The following is an 18089-nucleotide window of genomic DNA, read 5'->3' as shown; positions in this document are numbered from 1 at the left end:
CAAATCAAGAAGCCCACGCAGGTGCTGAGATGTCCCCAGCAACTGACAAACACCACACCAGGTCCAACACCTCTCCACACTCCTGTGAAGTGTGGTCTTACGGGCCAGCAGCAGATGCCTTGAAGATGAGATCTTGTCATCAACTGCTCTGCTGAGACCAGCCAATCACTGTGATCAATAAGTTGATGCCAGGCCCAGAATGTTCTTCCAGCCACAAAGGCTGCTTCCAAAGGCTGCCTCTGTACCAGTCTTTGGGTCTGCTGGGAAGGAAACCAGCCTCAAGGAGCTTGACATCCGGTAGGGAGTCAGAAGGAGGGATGCACCTGAACCAGGAAGACTAAGTGGCTCTCACAGCAGGAGTGGGGACCCCAGAGGGGGTCCCCCATGCTATACCAGGAAGAAGGACAGGCCAGCAGGGCAGCAGGGAGCTCAGGATAGGGCCGTGAGCTGAGGTGCCAATCTTTCTGGCAGAGAAAAGAGAAGGTGTTTCTGGAAAGGGGGGTATAAAGTGATGAGAGCATGACAGGGTGCAAAGTGAGGGGTGCCCCAGGAGAAGCCCCTTAGGGTTCATGCTAGAACAGCGAAGGCTGAACTGCAGGGCTCAAAAGAGCAGAACAATGAGATGCAAAGGCGCACACAGGGGCCGCCTCAGCACCACAAGGCAGCTGTCACCCAGGGAACTGTGTCCTTGAACAGTCAGATGGTGGAAGGCGTCCATGACTGAGGAGCACTGGGGAGCAGCCTAATGACATAACATGTGGATCACCCAGCAAGTTTAACAGAATCAAGTGTGGAAATGGCTATCAAAGGACGGCACGGGGTCCTCAGCCTGGTATTTCCTGGAGCACCACTCACTTAATGGATTTGTGCACGACAAACAGACCCTGTGTGAGGAAAGTTCTGGATGTTCTTATCCACAAGGAGGTGGCCCTGTGGTGAGACAAGAAGGCACCCACGCACAGCTCTGCTGTTTATTTCCCAAGAAATAAACCATCAGGAAGCCCTTGCAAGACACGGAGGCTTCTGGTGAGGCAGGGTGAGGGCAGCCCTGCTCACCACTGTGCCCCTACCCTGGTGACTACGTGTCACTCAGATCTTCCAATATCTGTGGGAAGAGGGAAGTGAATAAATGAAATCACGTCCACTGAGTGGTTTTTCTCTCTGATGGGATCTGTGTTTCTCGACAACCTATTACTTTGTCCTGTAAGCATGTAAAGGGGAAGGATGTCCTAAAGGAACTCTGCAGAGTCTTGTGGACCCCACCCCCTACACCAGCTTTCTGGAACCTACCCCCTACTCCAGTGACTGGAAACTACAATTCCCAGCAGTACGAGGGAGAGAACTGCAAGGACCCAAGGGCGGAGCTAGCAGGAATTCTGGGACATTTGGGGATAAATAGGGCACCATTTTGTCTCTCGCTCTTTTGCTCAGGAAACAGCTGTCAGGACCTCGTGACTCAGGGCTTTCAGTTAGTTTATTACCAGAGCTCCAAGTCAGCCCAGCCAGTAAGATATTCCAGTTGTTGTTTCCTTTTTCTTTTCCCCTTTTGTAAATAAACCCAATTTGACCTTTTTGTGTGCGCCTGCAGTACAACTGATTTTTAAGCATGTGGGAGAGGCCCCACTGTCAGGCGGCCCAGTTCACATTGGGGTGTCTTGTAACATGTAGACTGTGTTTCTGACTTTTTGAGGAGCTTGTGAACACACCAAAGGCCTGTTCCCTACACCCCGACTCTAGCTGAGAACCTGTACCAAGCAAGTGCTCATTGATGATCTTCTGACTGCAATCATTAATCTAGCAAAGTGTGAACCTCACAATCTGCTTAAAGCACCTGCCTGCCCCTGTTTTGATCTTTCATCCTTTCTGGGAGAACTGGAGGTTCTATTTTCCTTCTAGTTTCACAAAGGGAAGCTATGTACACACATCACTGCCTTTCCCATCCACTAGCACCTTTTCTTTGTTTTTTAATACCATCTCGATGAATCCATAAAGCACATCTATTTTTCTCTCTTCCCATCCTTAGCAGCCTAAACTAATACTGATCATTAAATGGTCATTTCCTGACTTGACTTGGCAGCGCATTGTTAAGTGGGTCAGATCTTTTCACTGCTCTCCTCAGCTTCTCTCATCTGCTTATGAACGCAAATAGTTTTTCCCTAAATAATGTTAATTCTGACTCCTTTGCCCCTATAATTGTGTTACCAGGATTTTTTTTTTTTTTTGATTAGTACAAAGGCTAGCTAGCTGGAACCCCTTCTTAAAGGTCTTTTGGCTAACAGGATTTTCCTTATTAGCTCTTAATCACAGGGCCCAAGGTCACCTGCGTGTTATGTATTCCCTCACTGTGAGCACAGAATTTTGACTGCTGTCTCTTGCGCATTCAGTCTTTCTTGTAAGAATTTTCCCCAACCCACTCCAACTTCATATTTTCAGCTATAATTTTAAAGTCATTTGTCAAAACACTATATTATCCACAGGCTGGGTTTAAAATATAGTGATCACCTTTACATCAAATATTCTATAAAAGCAGCAGTGGTGGTACCTGAATGCTTTTTCCCCAACATTCAAAAGAATATTACAAATGCATTTGTAAAAATTTTCATCCTAATTTTAAATACTTAAAATGCTCTAACTTTCAATGCTTTCTAAATACTGATATATTTAAATAGGCTTTAATGCCACTTCTTTAAAAGCATCAAGTAGACTCTAGAACATTCCACACCAATTTGAGACTCATTTTCCATTTACAAAAGCATGAGCAGTCTCTGTTTAAAGGTGGACATTTTAGAACCCTTCTGCCTTGGACTCATTTTTCCTTTTCATTCTCCCACAGCATTTTTTCTTAGTATTATAGTTATGCTTTAAAAGAATTCACCTCATTTCTCTCTCCATAATGAAAACACATATACCATTAAATTGACTTTTGACTTTCTGGTGATCATAGCATGAAGGTGTTGCATGCTTAATGATGCACAATTGTCCCAATTAGAATATGCAGTTATTGGATATGCCAAGATTAAATCAGAAAAAAAAAAACAAATAATTTTTAAATAAAAATATGTCTCTGAATTTCATAGGTGGAACAAGTGTTTTTTCAATCAGTTCAGGCATTGATGGCTGAGGATAGCCCCTGGTGAGAAGGAGAAAGCAGCAGGAAAGGGCACTGATTCTATCCCAGCTCCCACCACCTCAGGTCATGCACATAAATGACCATGGAGTCCCCACATCACCACATCATCGAATTGACCATTTTCTTCGAACATGAGATTTATCAGCATGGTTCATGGGACTCACTCATTGTACATGAAGTTTAATGACCCGTAAGCTGACACATTAATCAGATCCTCCCTAATCTAGTTGAAAGCCAGCCGTTTAAGTACCCCCACCTTGGATTTAACGGCCACAAGTGGAGCAAAAGGGCTTTGCTGAGATTCCCCAGGAAGTATCACTTCCTCCACTCAGAGGCCTGTAACAGGTCTATGAGACTCAGAAAGGGCTGGAAAATTACCCTTCACAGGACAACTTTTTATGCATTTATAAAAATCCTGGGCTTGGTGAGTTAGAGTGCTATTCATGGAAAATGCCTGCTTCAGAGCCTGGCGGGCAAAACCAGTGCTCACCGTCATACCAGCTGGCCCACACGGACCTCTGTGTCCAGGAAAGGATCCTGCCAGAGGGCTTCCCCACAGCAGCCGCCACTTCTGAAACCAGAACATCAACACAGGCCGCCATAGCCTGCTTCCGCACCATGCCATGGTTTTCGGAGACGGGGTAAGACAGGAAGCCCACTTTGGGCTTATGGTACCATAATGGAAGGAGGCTTGTGGAACCAACATATCATTGCTTTTTTGTAAGGTGCCTCGGAGATTCCTACACCAGGGCACAGCAAGCGCTGATATCTGTGCATGCCATGTCATGACTAATGAGGCATTCAGGTTGGGTCATTCAGATGACCAGAATCTATTTCTCAAATGTATTTCATTCCGTTCACAGCTCCTGGCTCACAGCTCCCAGACCCTAGGAGTTTGCTAGGTAACAAAGGTGTCTCTTGTCATGTGACTGAAGTGACTTTGGGGAGCACCTGTGGGTAGGGGCTGTTGCCCGGGGAAATGCTCAGATGATCAGAAGGCTAGAGATGCTGGCCCCACCCCAGACTTCCAGGAAGGGAAGCGAGGCTTGAGGCTGTGGCCCATTGCCAACGTCCCTGGTGACGCAATCATGCCTCTGTGATGAAGCCTCCATAAAGGCCCAACGGGCAGGGAGAATTGGGAGATTTGGGAATTGTGGCACCCTGGGGTGGGCCTGGAAGTGCACCCCACCTTGTCTTGTGCACCTCTTTGTGGCTGTTCCTGAGTTATAACCTGTAGTAACCTGGTGAACAGAGGCACAGGTAACAGCCTCGCTGCACCACTGGCAACACAGGTGAGGGAGGTTGAGGAAACTGAGCTCTCACCTGTGGAATCTCACCTGTGAATGCTACATCCAAGTAGACTGTGTCCGAGCTGAGTCAAATTCTCATATGCCAAGAATTGCTTATGTTGGGTCCTTTGCCTGGACAGACCTCCCCACCTCCCCCACAGAATCATATGCACACTGTTGTGTGGAAACAGAAAGAATTGTCGGGGACCGGCCTCCTATGCACAAAACAGCACTTGATTGGAACTTAGAGTAAACATTTTCTCTCTCTCTCTCTCTCTCGCACGTGTCTCCATCTTTGCCTTCTTCCTCACGCTGTCCCTGGGGCTCTACCCCCTCGCCATGCGGGTCAAGGCCCGCCACAAGGTCAAGGCTCTGCCTTCTCCTTTCGTCGACCCTGAGACCCCAATCCTCAGCCTTGCTGGTCAAGGTCCCCCGCAAAGAATGAGCCATGGGTGCTGGAACAGAAAAACAGGAGGCCCGAAGTGTTCTTGCCTTGTGTTTACTGCCTTGTGTTTACGTGACTGTTCTTTGACCCCCATGTTATTGTCGTATGTTATTGATGCACTTGCTGAGAGCTTCCGCCTCCCCCCAGCCCCAGGTTCCATGCTGAAGGGTATAAGTAGGGAAGGAGAGAAGAAAAAAGTGTGCCTTTGCTTGCTGACCAAGAAGTGTGTGCTTTAATCCTGACGTCCTTCGCTCAGACCATCTCATGCTGGCGGCAGCTTACAGTCTCCACACACTGACACTGAAAGAGGGTCTAGACACCCCCCTACCAACAGATATTTCTTCATTATTTTTAATGAGAAGAGAAGAGGGAAAGGAAAACCAATGAGACACCTCTGTCCCAGGTGTGCTCAAACACCTGCTTTAAGAAGGTGCACAGGTGCTTTAGGAAGGGAAACTCTGGACATGATTTTTTCAGAACTGGGGTGACCCATTTTTCCTTTGGAAATCTTCATTTACCCCAAGCCATAAACATTAAGCCAAGTGTGGCCACTGAGATGTGACAGGAAGTAGCTTGAGGCTACCCTGGGTTGAGGGTAGGTCATGACCTGGAAGCGGGCACAGGGCCATGCGCTCCTGTGCTTTCAACAGCAACTGCTCACCACCCAAAAAACATCAGGTGACTGGGGAGCAGCCTGTATGTCTTCTAATTCTGTCTTTCTCTCTTGAAAAATATCAGTCTGACTTTTCATCATCCTCCCTAGTAGCCCTGCATTATACACATTATAAATTAAAACCAAGTGAAGAGAAAGCAGGACATCGATGTGGAGCAGGCACACGGGTCCCAGCGTGACTAATACTTCAAAATGCGCCTGGATGTTGAAAACCACCAGGACTTAAATTTTCTGCAAATAGAGAACCGTAGCCATTTATTACCACCTGCAATGATAACAGGGGTTCCTTTGAAAAGCAGTTACCCTGGATGCCCAGTGAAGGCAAACCGGACATTTGGAAAGGGACGTTGTCGTGCAGAAAGATTTATATATTAAGGTAACACTGCAGTGGCACTCAGAACTCACACAATTGTGTGTGTGTGTGTGTGTGTGTGTGTGTATAAGAATTGGAGTGCAGGCCAGACAGAGTGAGGAGCAGAACAGGCAGGCTGACTCAAGTCCACTGCTGAAGGGAGCAGTGGGCGAGACAGGAGAGGTCTGCTGCACCCTCTGTGGGTCACCTCCCTGGCCAGGGAGTGAACTCAGGCTGTCGCTGTCACAGTGACAGTGCTGAGACTTAACCCCTAAGCCACTAAGGAGGCCCGAATTCAGACTGTTTTGAAAGGCAAGAAAAGAAGCAATGGTTTGGCGTTTGGAGGGGCCCGCTGTCGAGCTCATACACACTCACCGCCTCAGTGTGGACAGGATGCACAGCAAAGAGTAAGGCTGTCACAAAGGCCAGGCCACGGTTCCGGAAGACCGTCTTGTCACAGGTGTACATGAGCACCAGTGTCACCAGGCAGTGCAGGATGATGTTGGCCGCGTGGAAATAGAACGGGTCCATGCCGGTCAGGAGGATGTTGAGCCTGGAAATGCAGACATAGAGTCAGCTACCAACAGAGCGGATGCACATGGAGAGCCAAGGGAAGCTGTCGCCTGAGACAGCCCTCTGTCTTTCCAAGTGACTCCGACATCGGTCACTCCATCCATTTACTCACCCCTTCCCACCTCCCCCCGCCCCGCTCAGAGTGTTCCACTTTGCCGAGCCACAGTCAGGCTGTGCAGTGTTACCCAGCGAGCATCACGGATGCAATGAGCAGTCTTCCCTGCACCCAGGGTTCAGGCTTTCCTGCCAGCTCCCTTAAGCTGTCAGGGTGGGGGGGGTGAAGGCAAGTCCATGGCGCTGGCCTCAAAGCCACAGCCAGTGGAGGCGAGAAAGAAACTGTGAGGCTGATACTGTGGTCAAAGGTGGGATGAGTAAGGCCAGAACATGATCCCTGCCATGGGGCCGCCAGGAACCAAAGCTGCAGGTCACGTGTTCGGATTCACCATCAACCCCCATCACACAGGCACCAGTGCACAGGCACCGGCCCTCGGCTGCAGTTGAGTGGGGAGCCCAGGCAGCAAGCGCAGCATTCAGAACCTGCATCAGACGGTTCCTCGCTCTGACTCTGAATTCTAATATTGTGCAGAAGCGATAATGGGCTGTCAGAAAAGCCATGGCATATTTTTTTCTGTTGTCTACGCAAAAATGTGTCATGACTTTTCAGACAACCCAACAGAAAGAGAACAACAAAGAGAAGGGGAATTTTACAGTCAATGTCTTAAAAAAATGCTTCCCTGCGATAAAATGCACACCAGAGAGATTTCTGAAGGTGGACTGAAGTGCACCAACGGGAGAAATAAGAATGTGGGGTAACGGAAGAACTTCAGTGGGATAGGGTATGGATCTTGGGAAACAATGCACTCCAGGCGGGGGTGTCTGCATTCCAATCTGAGTTTCTGATACAGTAATTCCACGTCTGTACTCTCATGCCCTGCTCTGCTTCTCTGCAAGAAAGTCCTCCTCTGCCAAAACAATGCAGCAACCTTAGCAAAGACGTGTGAGTATTCCAAGGTACTAGGGTCAGGCACAGCTTCCCAGGGTGGAATTCTAACCAGCTCAAGTTCCCCTTGGACACAGGGATCTAGCTGTCACAATTATTAACCAACTCCATTTTCATCCCCACTGACATAAGCACGGTCCTAGCCCAGCCTAAAAACAGTTGAAATGCTGGGTGTGGTCCAATTTTAGGGGCCAGATGCCAAGACTCGAGCATCTACAGGCTGCAGCAGCAGCAGAGTCTGTTCTCCTAGAATTCTCCAGCCAGGAGCCTGGGGGGAAGAGAACCAGAATCAGCCAGGGCCAGTGTCCGCAGAAGCGTGAGCACAGCCCACCCAGAAGGCCACGGGAGACGGCAGCCCCCTCCACATGGCCCTGCAGGTACCTGCTCGGCGCAGCATCTGAGCTCTGTTCCTCCAGGAGCAGGACACTTTCTTCATACATTGTCCATATCTCTGTTCATTTAACTCAGGGCACTCAGCACCTGTATTAATGTTTACCAATGAACAAGTAAACTCTATTAAGTTGTTTGTTGGAAAAGGTCATCTTTCCCTCTCAACTCTCAGAATCTCTATTTTTTAATTTAGCCTTCATTTCTCATTGAAAGCCAGGCCAAGCAGGCCCTCCCTGGTGGCACAACGGGTTAAAGTGCAGCACTAGGAAGCTAGCTGTCACCCACATGGCACGGCAGGCCTCTTCTGACCCTCCCACTGCTCCCCTCAACAGTGTACTTCATTGATCTGCCTGTTCTGCTCCCCACTCTGCCTCTAATGGATCCTCTCACCATCCCTGAACCTCTGGCCTGAACCCCAGTTCTGTATGCATAAGTAAATAAATCTTCAAAAAGAAAGCAAGCCAGGCCATGCACAAGGAAATAAACGTGGTGTTTTTGTTTTTGTTTTCTGCAATAACCTGAGACTCATGTCTGGCTGCTGAAAACTTACAGATTGTGTCACACGCAGATGTCCATGGTCCCATCTCCACCCAAAATGCCCTTCCAGAGAGGGGGCCATCAGGAGCTCACAGTAATCCACCCAAGCCCCCAGAAAAGGTCACAGGTTTAAGAATCTGGCAAGAGTTGTGTGAGGAAGAGAGGGTGGGGAGGAGGGAGCCAATGCCCCCCATCTCACACATGCTCAACTCAGTACCTAGACAGAGATGGCGCTCTTTATCCTCTTCTCTGAAAACTGCTCTGGTTTAGGGAAAGAGAACAAAAATATGCGGGACCCCTGGAAGTGACTTGAAGAGGCAAACACTAGGGTCCTTCCTACGGGCACCCCAACTACACTCCAACAAAAAGCTCTCCCTCAACCAACTAGCAGGTTCCCCACTGTAAAGTCTCAAGTTTTCAACCCAGAACCAGAGCTTTGCTGGAGACAGAACCTGGAGCCGCCCTGGTGAGAGAACCCAAAGCCATGCTGCATATAGAAGCTGGAGCTGTGCAGTACACAGAGGAGTGGCATCCAGGAGGGCTGCCCAACCTTTCTGCCCTGCGGAGGCCCTGCAGGTCAGCAGTGTCCCCTGGTGTCCCCCAGGGTCAGGCAGAACATGCCTGTGGAAGAAAGAGCTGTCACGGGGCAGGGGAACGCCCAGCGTGGGAGGGCTGCCGCTCTCCACACTGTCAGGGCGAGCGGGACCTGGACCTTGTTACCACAGGCTTCACTGACGCCAGGGTGCCAGGCCCAATTTGCCTAGTGTGCCAGCAACAAGTAGGGACTCCCTGGACCCATCCCAGGGTGGTCAACGTCAGCAGAGCTGAAATGGGCCTAGAGACCTGTCCCCACAACACCCTGATTCAAGAGAGATGACACTCAGGACAGCCCCTCAGAGCGGGCGACGGGACAAGACCTCCTTTCCCCAAAGTGACCCAACACCTGTTCTTCCCCAGTAACGATGTCAAGCCAGGCAATAGGAGAAGGGAAATGTCGCTTTGACCACATCTTAGGAGTCTCCGGTAAACAGTGGCCCCGCACACCCTGGTGGGCTTCCGGCCCATGCCGAATGAATGCCCTCTCCCACCTCCCTCCACACTGGAGTTCTCCTTCATCGCTGACGTCCTGACCACGGTCCGTGGCCTCATCTGCCTCTGCTCATCTTCTGCTCTCGCATGAATCCTCCAGCCCTCAACCATCTTGGTGGCTTTCCTAGATACGCTCCAACTCCAGAAGTAAACCAGCAAGCTGACAGCATCTCTCAGGATACCCAAAGCAGCAGTGCAGATAGAGTGTGTGCCCAGGGTGAGAAAGCTTGGCTAGAGGCGACAGCAAATCCCAGAAGGGAAATCTCCCAAAGGGAGCCAGCAAGCAATAAACAGACCAACACCAGATACCCCTCAAGTCATAGCTCGGAGGGGCCAGTTGCCAGCAGCGCCTTCTTTCAAGGGTGTGAGTTCTGTGGGTCCCAAAGACCATGCTCTCCATGCCAATGGCAAAGTTCCCTGTCACAGGACAGTGACAGTCCTCAAGCCAGACACAGACACAAATGGGCCATACCCCCCGCTCTCCCGGCCACCCACAAATCCAGGGTGCCCACAGCTCCCAAGGGGGCTATGATTTGTTAAAGGGACTCACAGGATCCAGGAGAGCACTGTATTTAAGAGTCCAAGTTCAAGTAAAGGGATGCAGATCAAGACCTGTCAAAAGACAAGCCCTGAGGAGCAAGATCTGGTAGAGTCCAAAACACAGACCTCCTGTGTCTTCAGGACACTGATCCCGGACACCCTGATGACAGATTTTGAACCAGAGACAGATGCTCCATCAAGCTTTGCTACTGAGCTTTTAAAAAATGTCATGCAGGCTGTGTGATTCCACAGCCAGCTCGTGGCTGAAGTCGCCTCTGGCCCTGCCCTCCCCAGAGGCCCGGAGGCAGGGTGATGGCATGTGGTCCTCAATCCCAACTCCCGGATCTTATGACTGGTCTCCCAGCACAGCCAACCCCACTGGACACTACCCAAGGTCCACCATGAACAGCAGAGACACTACTGTCACTCAGAAAGCCAGAGCCAAGGCTGTTGTTACTATGCAACAGGGTCACGACAGTCCCTTGAGAAAGCATTGCCAGGCCCTGGGACTCCATCTGACCCAACCAGAGAAGACAGTTCATGATGTTCAATGATATTTCATGTCTACCTCACTGACTACATAGAAAGGGAACACTGACATGGATGTGCCGGGTCTGAAGAAAACCCCTGCAATTCCAGGTGCCTCAGAAGGTCCAGCTGCCAGGTCCAGCCATGACCTTTACAGCAGTGTAAGCATCTACTTCACCAGTCTCCCAGCAACCTTCATGTTTGACGCACCATCCGGAAAGAAGCAGGGCGGAGGTGCCAGCCCTGGTTGCGGGCCAGTCACCTCCCAGCAGCTGCCACAACCACCACTTCAGATCAAAGCTGCCCCTTAACATTGAGTCAGCAGGAGGTTGAAGTCATCCATGGGTCTAGAAAACCCCATCTGACTCTGCTTCTCTTTGATGAAGCAAAAAGGTAAGTCAGTCAAGAAGAGAGACAGACGGCCCCCTCCACTATAGAGGAGCAGCCCACCTCATGACCTGACAAGGCCAAGCTTTCACGGAAAACTCTCTCCACAGCGAGAGTGACTGCACCCCGACTCTGCAGGCGGGGCTCCGGCGCAACAGTTTGTGGGGCCCTGGCACAGCGCAAGAGGGGAGCTGAGAACCAGCAGTGTATGGTACCAGACAGCAGGGGGCTTCAAGGCAGGGAGGGTGCACAGGCAGTGCCCTGGGGGCTCTGGGCTGAAGTGCCTGGAGTGGGTGGGAGCAGCAAGGCCTGGGTGGAGGTGGGGGGCTGCCCCAGGAAGAGGGAACTAGCAGCACAGGAGCAAAGTTTCTAGAACGCTGATGGAAACAGGCTGCAGAGAGGTTTACAGACGAGAGATCAGGCAGGGTCGAGGGGCCGACCTGCAGGTGGCAAAGAACAGAAAGTATAGGGTATCTTTTGAAAGGGACATTGCCAGCACCTTGGCACAATCAAGGCCTCCTCGCCATTCAAAAAAATACAAATGGAGCCCCGAAGCAAGATAGGAAAGATATTTGCTGCTACATGACTATTCCAGAAGGTGCTTTGTGATACCCATAAAAACCTTTGTGAATCAAAACTCCACTCCTCTTCCTCCCCATCCCTCCCACACAGCCAGACTGGAGTGGAAAGTGGAAATCCTGCCCTCCCAGGCTCAGGCACCCCCTGCCTCTCCGGGGGTTTCTGAGATAACCCAAGTTAACTAGGACATCTTCAGGGACCGTGGGTCCATCTTCCCTGTCAAGTCCATAATGGCCTCCAATGTCCTTGGCTTTCATGTATCATTGAACATCCCAGACAAGGGAGTCAAGCACTCCAAACTCACGCCAGAACTAGAAAACAAGTAATGTCCATCTCCAGCAAGAGCTTGTCTCAAAGGGAAATCCCACAGGGGTCAAGTGCAAAGGCACAGGGCCCAGAGCAGCGGCAGAAGAGGGGGCTGGAGCCGCCACACAGGTGTCTCTAGGGAGGCGACGCAGACTGCTGCGAGCCTCCACCCCCGCGTGGGGACGCTGCGGAGCTGCACAGCTGCACTGAGCAACAGAGTCTATTTTTTGATGCTGACATTTTAAGCCACCCACTTTCCCTCTTAAAGTTTATAGTATCGTCAGATGCCTTCAATAAAATAAAAGTTTTTAGCAAACCAGGAGAATGCTGTGATCAAGCCACCTAAACACAGAGATGGAATCCAGAGTTCAAGGCCCTCTGTCTGCCTTCATTTCCCCAGGTTGGACATGAAAGAACCATTAGCTCTTTGTTGTGGAAGGGAGGTGTGGCCTGTTTACTGAGGTGGACAGTTGCTGGCTAGTCCAGCACGGGCCTTTTCTCTGGTGGCGAGGGTAGAGAGGAAATAAAATTAAGCAGCAAGCATCTTAAACCAGTCCAGGCTGTTTTCAAGGTGAGGAAGTCACAGGTGTCACCAGGCTTGGCTTGGGGTCAATTCAGCAAACAGAGGCACTTCTTGGCTCCTCCTGATCTACAAACTGGTCATAGCCAGTGAAGGATAAAGAGGTAAAACTTTAAAAACAGAGTACAGATTGCAGATGAAGTTTTCACAGCTGCCTTGCTTCTGCTCTACAAGGGTCCAAAAATAATCCCGTGTGTCTCTGGAAATGATCTGATGAAAAGACTGAAAGTAAGATTTGGCTAGAATTAGAAACACATCAGAATTCTCAGTTCACTTCCAGGAGCACAAAGAGGAGACCGGTTGCATCAGTTCAGGCTGGACCAGAGTACCAGAAGACCCAGGAGAAGCCAGGAGTGATGCAGGAGCACTAAGAAGGAGTCCACCCTGAGAGGACACCTGTCACCACTGTGGAGTCACCACAGTGACTACGGGCGACTACAGGGGCTACAGGCGCTGTGTGTCCAAGCCAGCAGGGCCGAGAGGCTGCACAGCCTGAGGGAGGGAAAGGAAGTAGATGCTGGCACTGAGAAGACTGCTGGAAGGCATATGCGATGCCCACACCCTGGCTTTTCCCTCACAGGAAGCTCACACACCGGAGCCCTGAGTCTGGGGCCAAAGCATGCCACCTGCATGGCCTGAAGGGGCTGCAGGCAGGGGGCCAGCCACTCCAGATCACCCCACCCCACAGCCCTGTAGCAGATGAGGAGGCAAGCGGAGAAGGAAGAAGAGCGAGGGCCCTGGTGATGGTAGTGGGCCCCACAGATGCGGGCAAGTCCGCCGCCTGTTGCGCAGTGCGACTGGGCCGCCATCCCACTTAGGTTGACTTAGATGTGGGTCAGGGCTCAGTGTCCATCCCTGGGACCATGGGCGCCCCCCAACCTACAACATTCTCCTGAATGTGAACAGGATCAGGTCCCTTCACTTCCAAATCTCAACCCAAAATCAAGCAAAAAAGAAAATGTCCCGCTCGACTAGACACAGGCCAGACCACCAGAGCCTTGGAAGTTGCCTTCATTTTCCATTGCTTGCTGCTCCCCAATCCGGTAAAAGTTAATGCTCTGAGCGTTCATTTCCTCATTTCTACTCCAGCCCATTTTTTATTTGAGAGAAACTGTGACGACTATCGCACCTTCACAGTCACAACAGCCTGTTAATTAACCGATTCTTTGTTCTTAAGGGACAAAGAATCTAGCTCTCTTAATATGTGTGATATTCATTTGATGAAGCAAAGATAATAAACTACATCTAATATAAAATAGACTTTGCATTTTGCCCTTGGAAAGATGTGAAGATGAAAAGACAAGCTACAGAACAGGAGAAAACGTATGCCAATTCAGTATTTGATGAAGGACTTGTATCAAGAATACACAAAGATATTTCAAAAAGAAAACCCTAAAAGTGAAAGTTAAGTAAAGGTGCACTAGGAAGGTAGGTAAAGATATGAAGAGACAGTTTAATAAGGAAGACACACGAGGGCAAATAATCACATGAAAGATACTTAATAGCAGCTATCACTCAGGAAATGCAAACTAAGGCACAATGAGATGTCACTACACACTCATCAGAAAGGCTATGATCAAAAGTCGTGACAATCCAAAGGCTGGTCAAGAAGCAGAGAAAATGGATCACTCAGACACGGGATAGAAAGTCTAGAACACTGTCGTGTTTTTTTTTGTTTGTTTTGTTTTGTTTTGTTTTTTAATTAAACATACAACCAACCTATCACCCAGCAAATGCAATCCTGGGACTTATCCCAGAGAAATAAAAACTTTATCTTCATGTGAAAGCCTATAAATCAGTGTTTCTAGGGGTTTTATTTATAGTAGCTACAACCTAGAAACAACCCAGCTGTTCTCACTAGATGATGGAATAAGCTGGGGCCCATCCCATAGATGGAATACCACCTAGCAGTAAAAAGAAACAGTAGTGAAAAGCGACAATGTGAATGAATTCTAAAGAACTATGCTATGTACAGGAAAAGCTAATCTTTCCTAACATTTCCACATAAATTTTTTTTTAAAGATTTTTTATTTATTTTGTGCATACAGAACTGGGGTACAGGCGAGAGGCCCAGGGGCGGCGAGAGGCTTCACCAGAGACAGAGTGGGGAGCAGAACAGGCAGGTCGACGAAGTACACTGCTGAGGGGAGCAGCGGGCGGGTCAGGAGAGGTCTGCCGCGCCATATGGTCACCTCCGGGGCAGGCGGGAATCGAACTCATGCGGAAGTGGCTTTAGCTTCTTAGTGCAGTGCTTTAACCCGCTGCGCCACCAGGGAGGGCCACCACATAAATTTTTTTAAGGTAACAAAATTACAAGGAAGGAAAACAAACTGCTGATTATTTTGGAGGGAGCTATTGTGATGGAATAGGGGTTGGATAAGCATTAGGTTTCTATACCTAAGGCAGGGAAGCAGGAAGGATTCTTGGATGGAACTGATTGATACTTTGACTGTGTTGGTCATCCAAGAAATCATTTAGATCTACAGTTATATGTCATTTAATGGCCATTCGATAACAACTAACTGCATCTACAATGGTGGTCCCCGTAGAATCCATAAGACAGCTGGTTTTCTAGGCTACACCATGCAGACTGTGTCAACATGTTCTATCATGTTCGCACAATGACAAACTAACCTAGTAACACTTTTCTCAAAAACTTATCCCCAATGATTAGTGATGCATAACGACACAAAACTGTTAATATACACTAACAAAAACAAAAAGAGTGAGTGGGAAAGTGGTAACATCAGAATAAAAGTTAGTGCTTATATCCATATCAATTTCTTTGTTGTTAATTGTAAAATAGTAGAGGATGTTATCACTAAGGGGAAATGGATGAAGGGCAAAAGGGATCTCTATATTATTACATTTTTTAAAAAATGGATTTGCAGAGGCAGAAAGCACACAAGAGAAATGCAGACCAATACTTCTGACCTACACATGAAAAGGTGCCCAACAAAATACTAGCAGAACAAACCCAATGGCACATTAAAACATTGTACCCCATGACCAGGTGGGTTTTATCCCTGGGGTACAATGGAGGTTTGACATCTACAAATCAATGAATGTGATAGAGCCTATGAACAAAATAAAGGACCAAATAATTCAATATAGCAGCAAAAACACCTGTCAAAACTCAGCATTCTTTTGTGGTTAAACATATATTTAGAAAAATTTACCTGAATATAATAAACAACATACATGAAAAGTCCACAGCTAACCAATGCTCAATGGTAAAAGCAGAAAGCTTTTCCTTTAAGCTCAAAAATAAAGCAAGGATGCCACTCTCTTGCCACTTCTTTTCAGCTTTCTACTAAAATGAAGTCAGAACAATGAAAAAGAAAAAGAAATAAAAGACATCTAAATCAGAAGAAAAGTAAATTTATTTCTGTATATAGACACCATAGTCTTATATGCAGAAACCCAAGATACTCCAACAACAAAAAACTGTCATGTTCAGAAAAGTTGCAGGGCACAAATATCAACATATAAATATTAGTTTTATTTCTATACAGTAACAAACCACCTGAAATGAAAACAATCCCATTTATAACAGTATCAAAAGGAATAAAATAGGAAAAAAAAGAATGAGTTGAAAAACTTACACATTTAAAAGTACAAATTTTGACCAAAGAACTTAAAGAAGAAACAAATAAGTGAAAAGACACCCCATTCGAGTATTAGAAGGTTTAATATTACTAAAATGCTCATACTACCCAATATTTCAATGACATATTATACAAAAATAAAAAATTCATATGAAGCCCTAAATCTATAAAACAATCTTAAAGAAGGAAAAAATCAGAAAAATAAAGACTAAAGTTCAAAATATATTCCAAAGCTACAATGAGTAAAACAGTATAGCATTTTAAAAACATATAGCACAATTGGGGGAAATAGAAATTAATCCATGCAAACAGGTAAAATGTTCTTAAACAAGCATGCCAGGAACAATAGGGAAAGGACAGTCTCTTGAACAAAATGGTGGGAGAAATGGATAACCACATGTAAGATAATGAAATTGGATCCTTAATCCATAAGCAAAAAAAATAATTTAAACTTTATTTAAATTTCAAACATCAGACTTGAAGCTGTAAACTCCTAGAAGAAAACAAAACAAATTTCATAATACAGACGATACCAAAAGCACAAGCAAACTTAGGCAAAAAATTAAAAGGCCTGAGGACAGCAAAGGAAAGAAACAACAGGGAGAAAAGTCAGTCTACAGAGCAGGAGAAAGTACCTATAAATACTGATCTGATTTCAAAATATATAAGGAGTTCCCACAGCTGAAAGTAAAAAGATGAAAACTGAAATGATTACAAAATGGGCTAGGAATTTTAATAAGCATTTATCCAAACAAGACATAAAAGCCATCAAAAAGGATATGGAAAGGTGCTTGAATCCTACAATGAAATAGCTAAAATAATCTGGTTATCAAAAATAAGCTAAGGAATTCAACAGACATTTTTCTGAAGAAGATATAAAAATAGCCAACAGATTATGTGAAAGGCTCACATCATTTTCACATGTCAAAATGCATGTCAGAACCACAATGAGATGATACCACACACTTCTTAAAGTTCTAAATATATTTCAAAGCTATAGTAATGAAACAGTATGATATTAGCATAAAAAACAACCATAGCACAATTGGGGAAAAGAAAATTGTCTCAAAAATGGCTTTATCCGACACACAAGATAACAAATGCTGGTAAGGATAATGTACAGCTGTCACCACTATTGATGGGTGTGTGCAATGGTGATGTTGCTATGAAAAGCAGGTAAGTTCCACAAAACTTAAAAATCCAATTACCACCCAGAAATGCTACTTCTGGTTATATACTCGGAAGAGCCCAAATCAGGATCCTGAAGAGCTCGACACTGCCATGTTCACTGCAGAATTTTTCACATCAGCCAAGATAAGGAAACAACTAAAATAATCACAATCAGATTGATGGATACAGAAAAGGGGAGTACAAGAAAACATTACTTAGACTAAAAAAATGATATCCCATGGGTGGATAAACCTGAAAGACATTGTGTTAAATGAAAATAAGCAATTGCCAAAGGACAATACTGCCCGGTTCTATTTGTATGCAGTCTCTAGATAGTCACACTCATAAAAACAGCAAAAGAGTGGCAGGAGATTGCTTGCTGGTCACCAGGAACATGGTTTCAGTTAAACAGGGAAAAGACTAGAGATCTGCTGTGTCACTTTGTGCCTGCAGCTAACTGTCTCTACTGTGTACTAGAAAATTTGCTGAGATGAGAAAGTTGTCAAGATGAAAGATCTCATGTTAAGTATTCTTACCACAATGAAGAAAGGGGGGGGGGGCAAAAAGTGGTTTGAATCTCCAAAACTTTTGCTCACACAAAACTGAATAAAGATAGTTTAAGAATACATATAGTTAGGCCCTCCCTGGTGGCACAGCGGGTTAAAGCACAACACTGAGAAGCTAAAGCCACTTCCGCATGAGTTCGATTCCCGCCTGCCCCGGCGGTGACCACATGACGTGACAGACCTCTCCTGGCCCGCCCGCTGCTCCCCTCAGCAGTGTACTTCGTCGATCTGCCTGTTCTGCTCCTTACTCTGTCTCTGGTGAAGCCTCCCACCACCCCTGCACCTCTGGCTTGTGCCCCAGTTCTCTGTGAACAAATAAATAAATCTTTAAAAAAAAAAAAAAAAAA

At 47.1% G+C, this 18089-nt stretch overlaps 1 protein-coding gene across 3 annotated transcripts in view; it reads right to left on the bottom strand.

The window, feature by feature from the left end:
- TMTC1 (transmembrane and tetratricopeptide repeat containing 1) overlaps positions 1 to 18089 on the bottom strand; it is a 181598-nt gene that overhangs the window by 161355 nt on the left and 2154 nt on the right. For all 3 annotated transcript variants that reach the window (XM_012720432.1, XM_012720430.1, XM_012720431.1), the window contains exon 2: positions 6265 to 6442. In XM_012720432.1, the coding sequence (XP_012575886.1) occupies positions 6265 to 6442 (178 nt within the window). The remainder of the gene's footprint in view (positions 1 to 6264; positions 6443 to 18089) is intronic.

This window comes from Condylura cristata, unplaced genomic scaffold (genome assembly GCF_000260355.1).
Source record: "Condylura cristata isolate star-nosed mole 26May11 unplaced genomic scaffold, ConCri1.0 scaffold00004, whole genome shotgun sequence".
In the NCBI taxonomy this organism is placed as follows: domain Eukaryota; kingdom Metazoa; phylum Chordata; class Mammalia; order Eulipotyphla; family Talpidae; genus Condylura; species Condylura cristata.
This window is presented reverse-complemented; position numbering and strand designations above follow the sequence as displayed.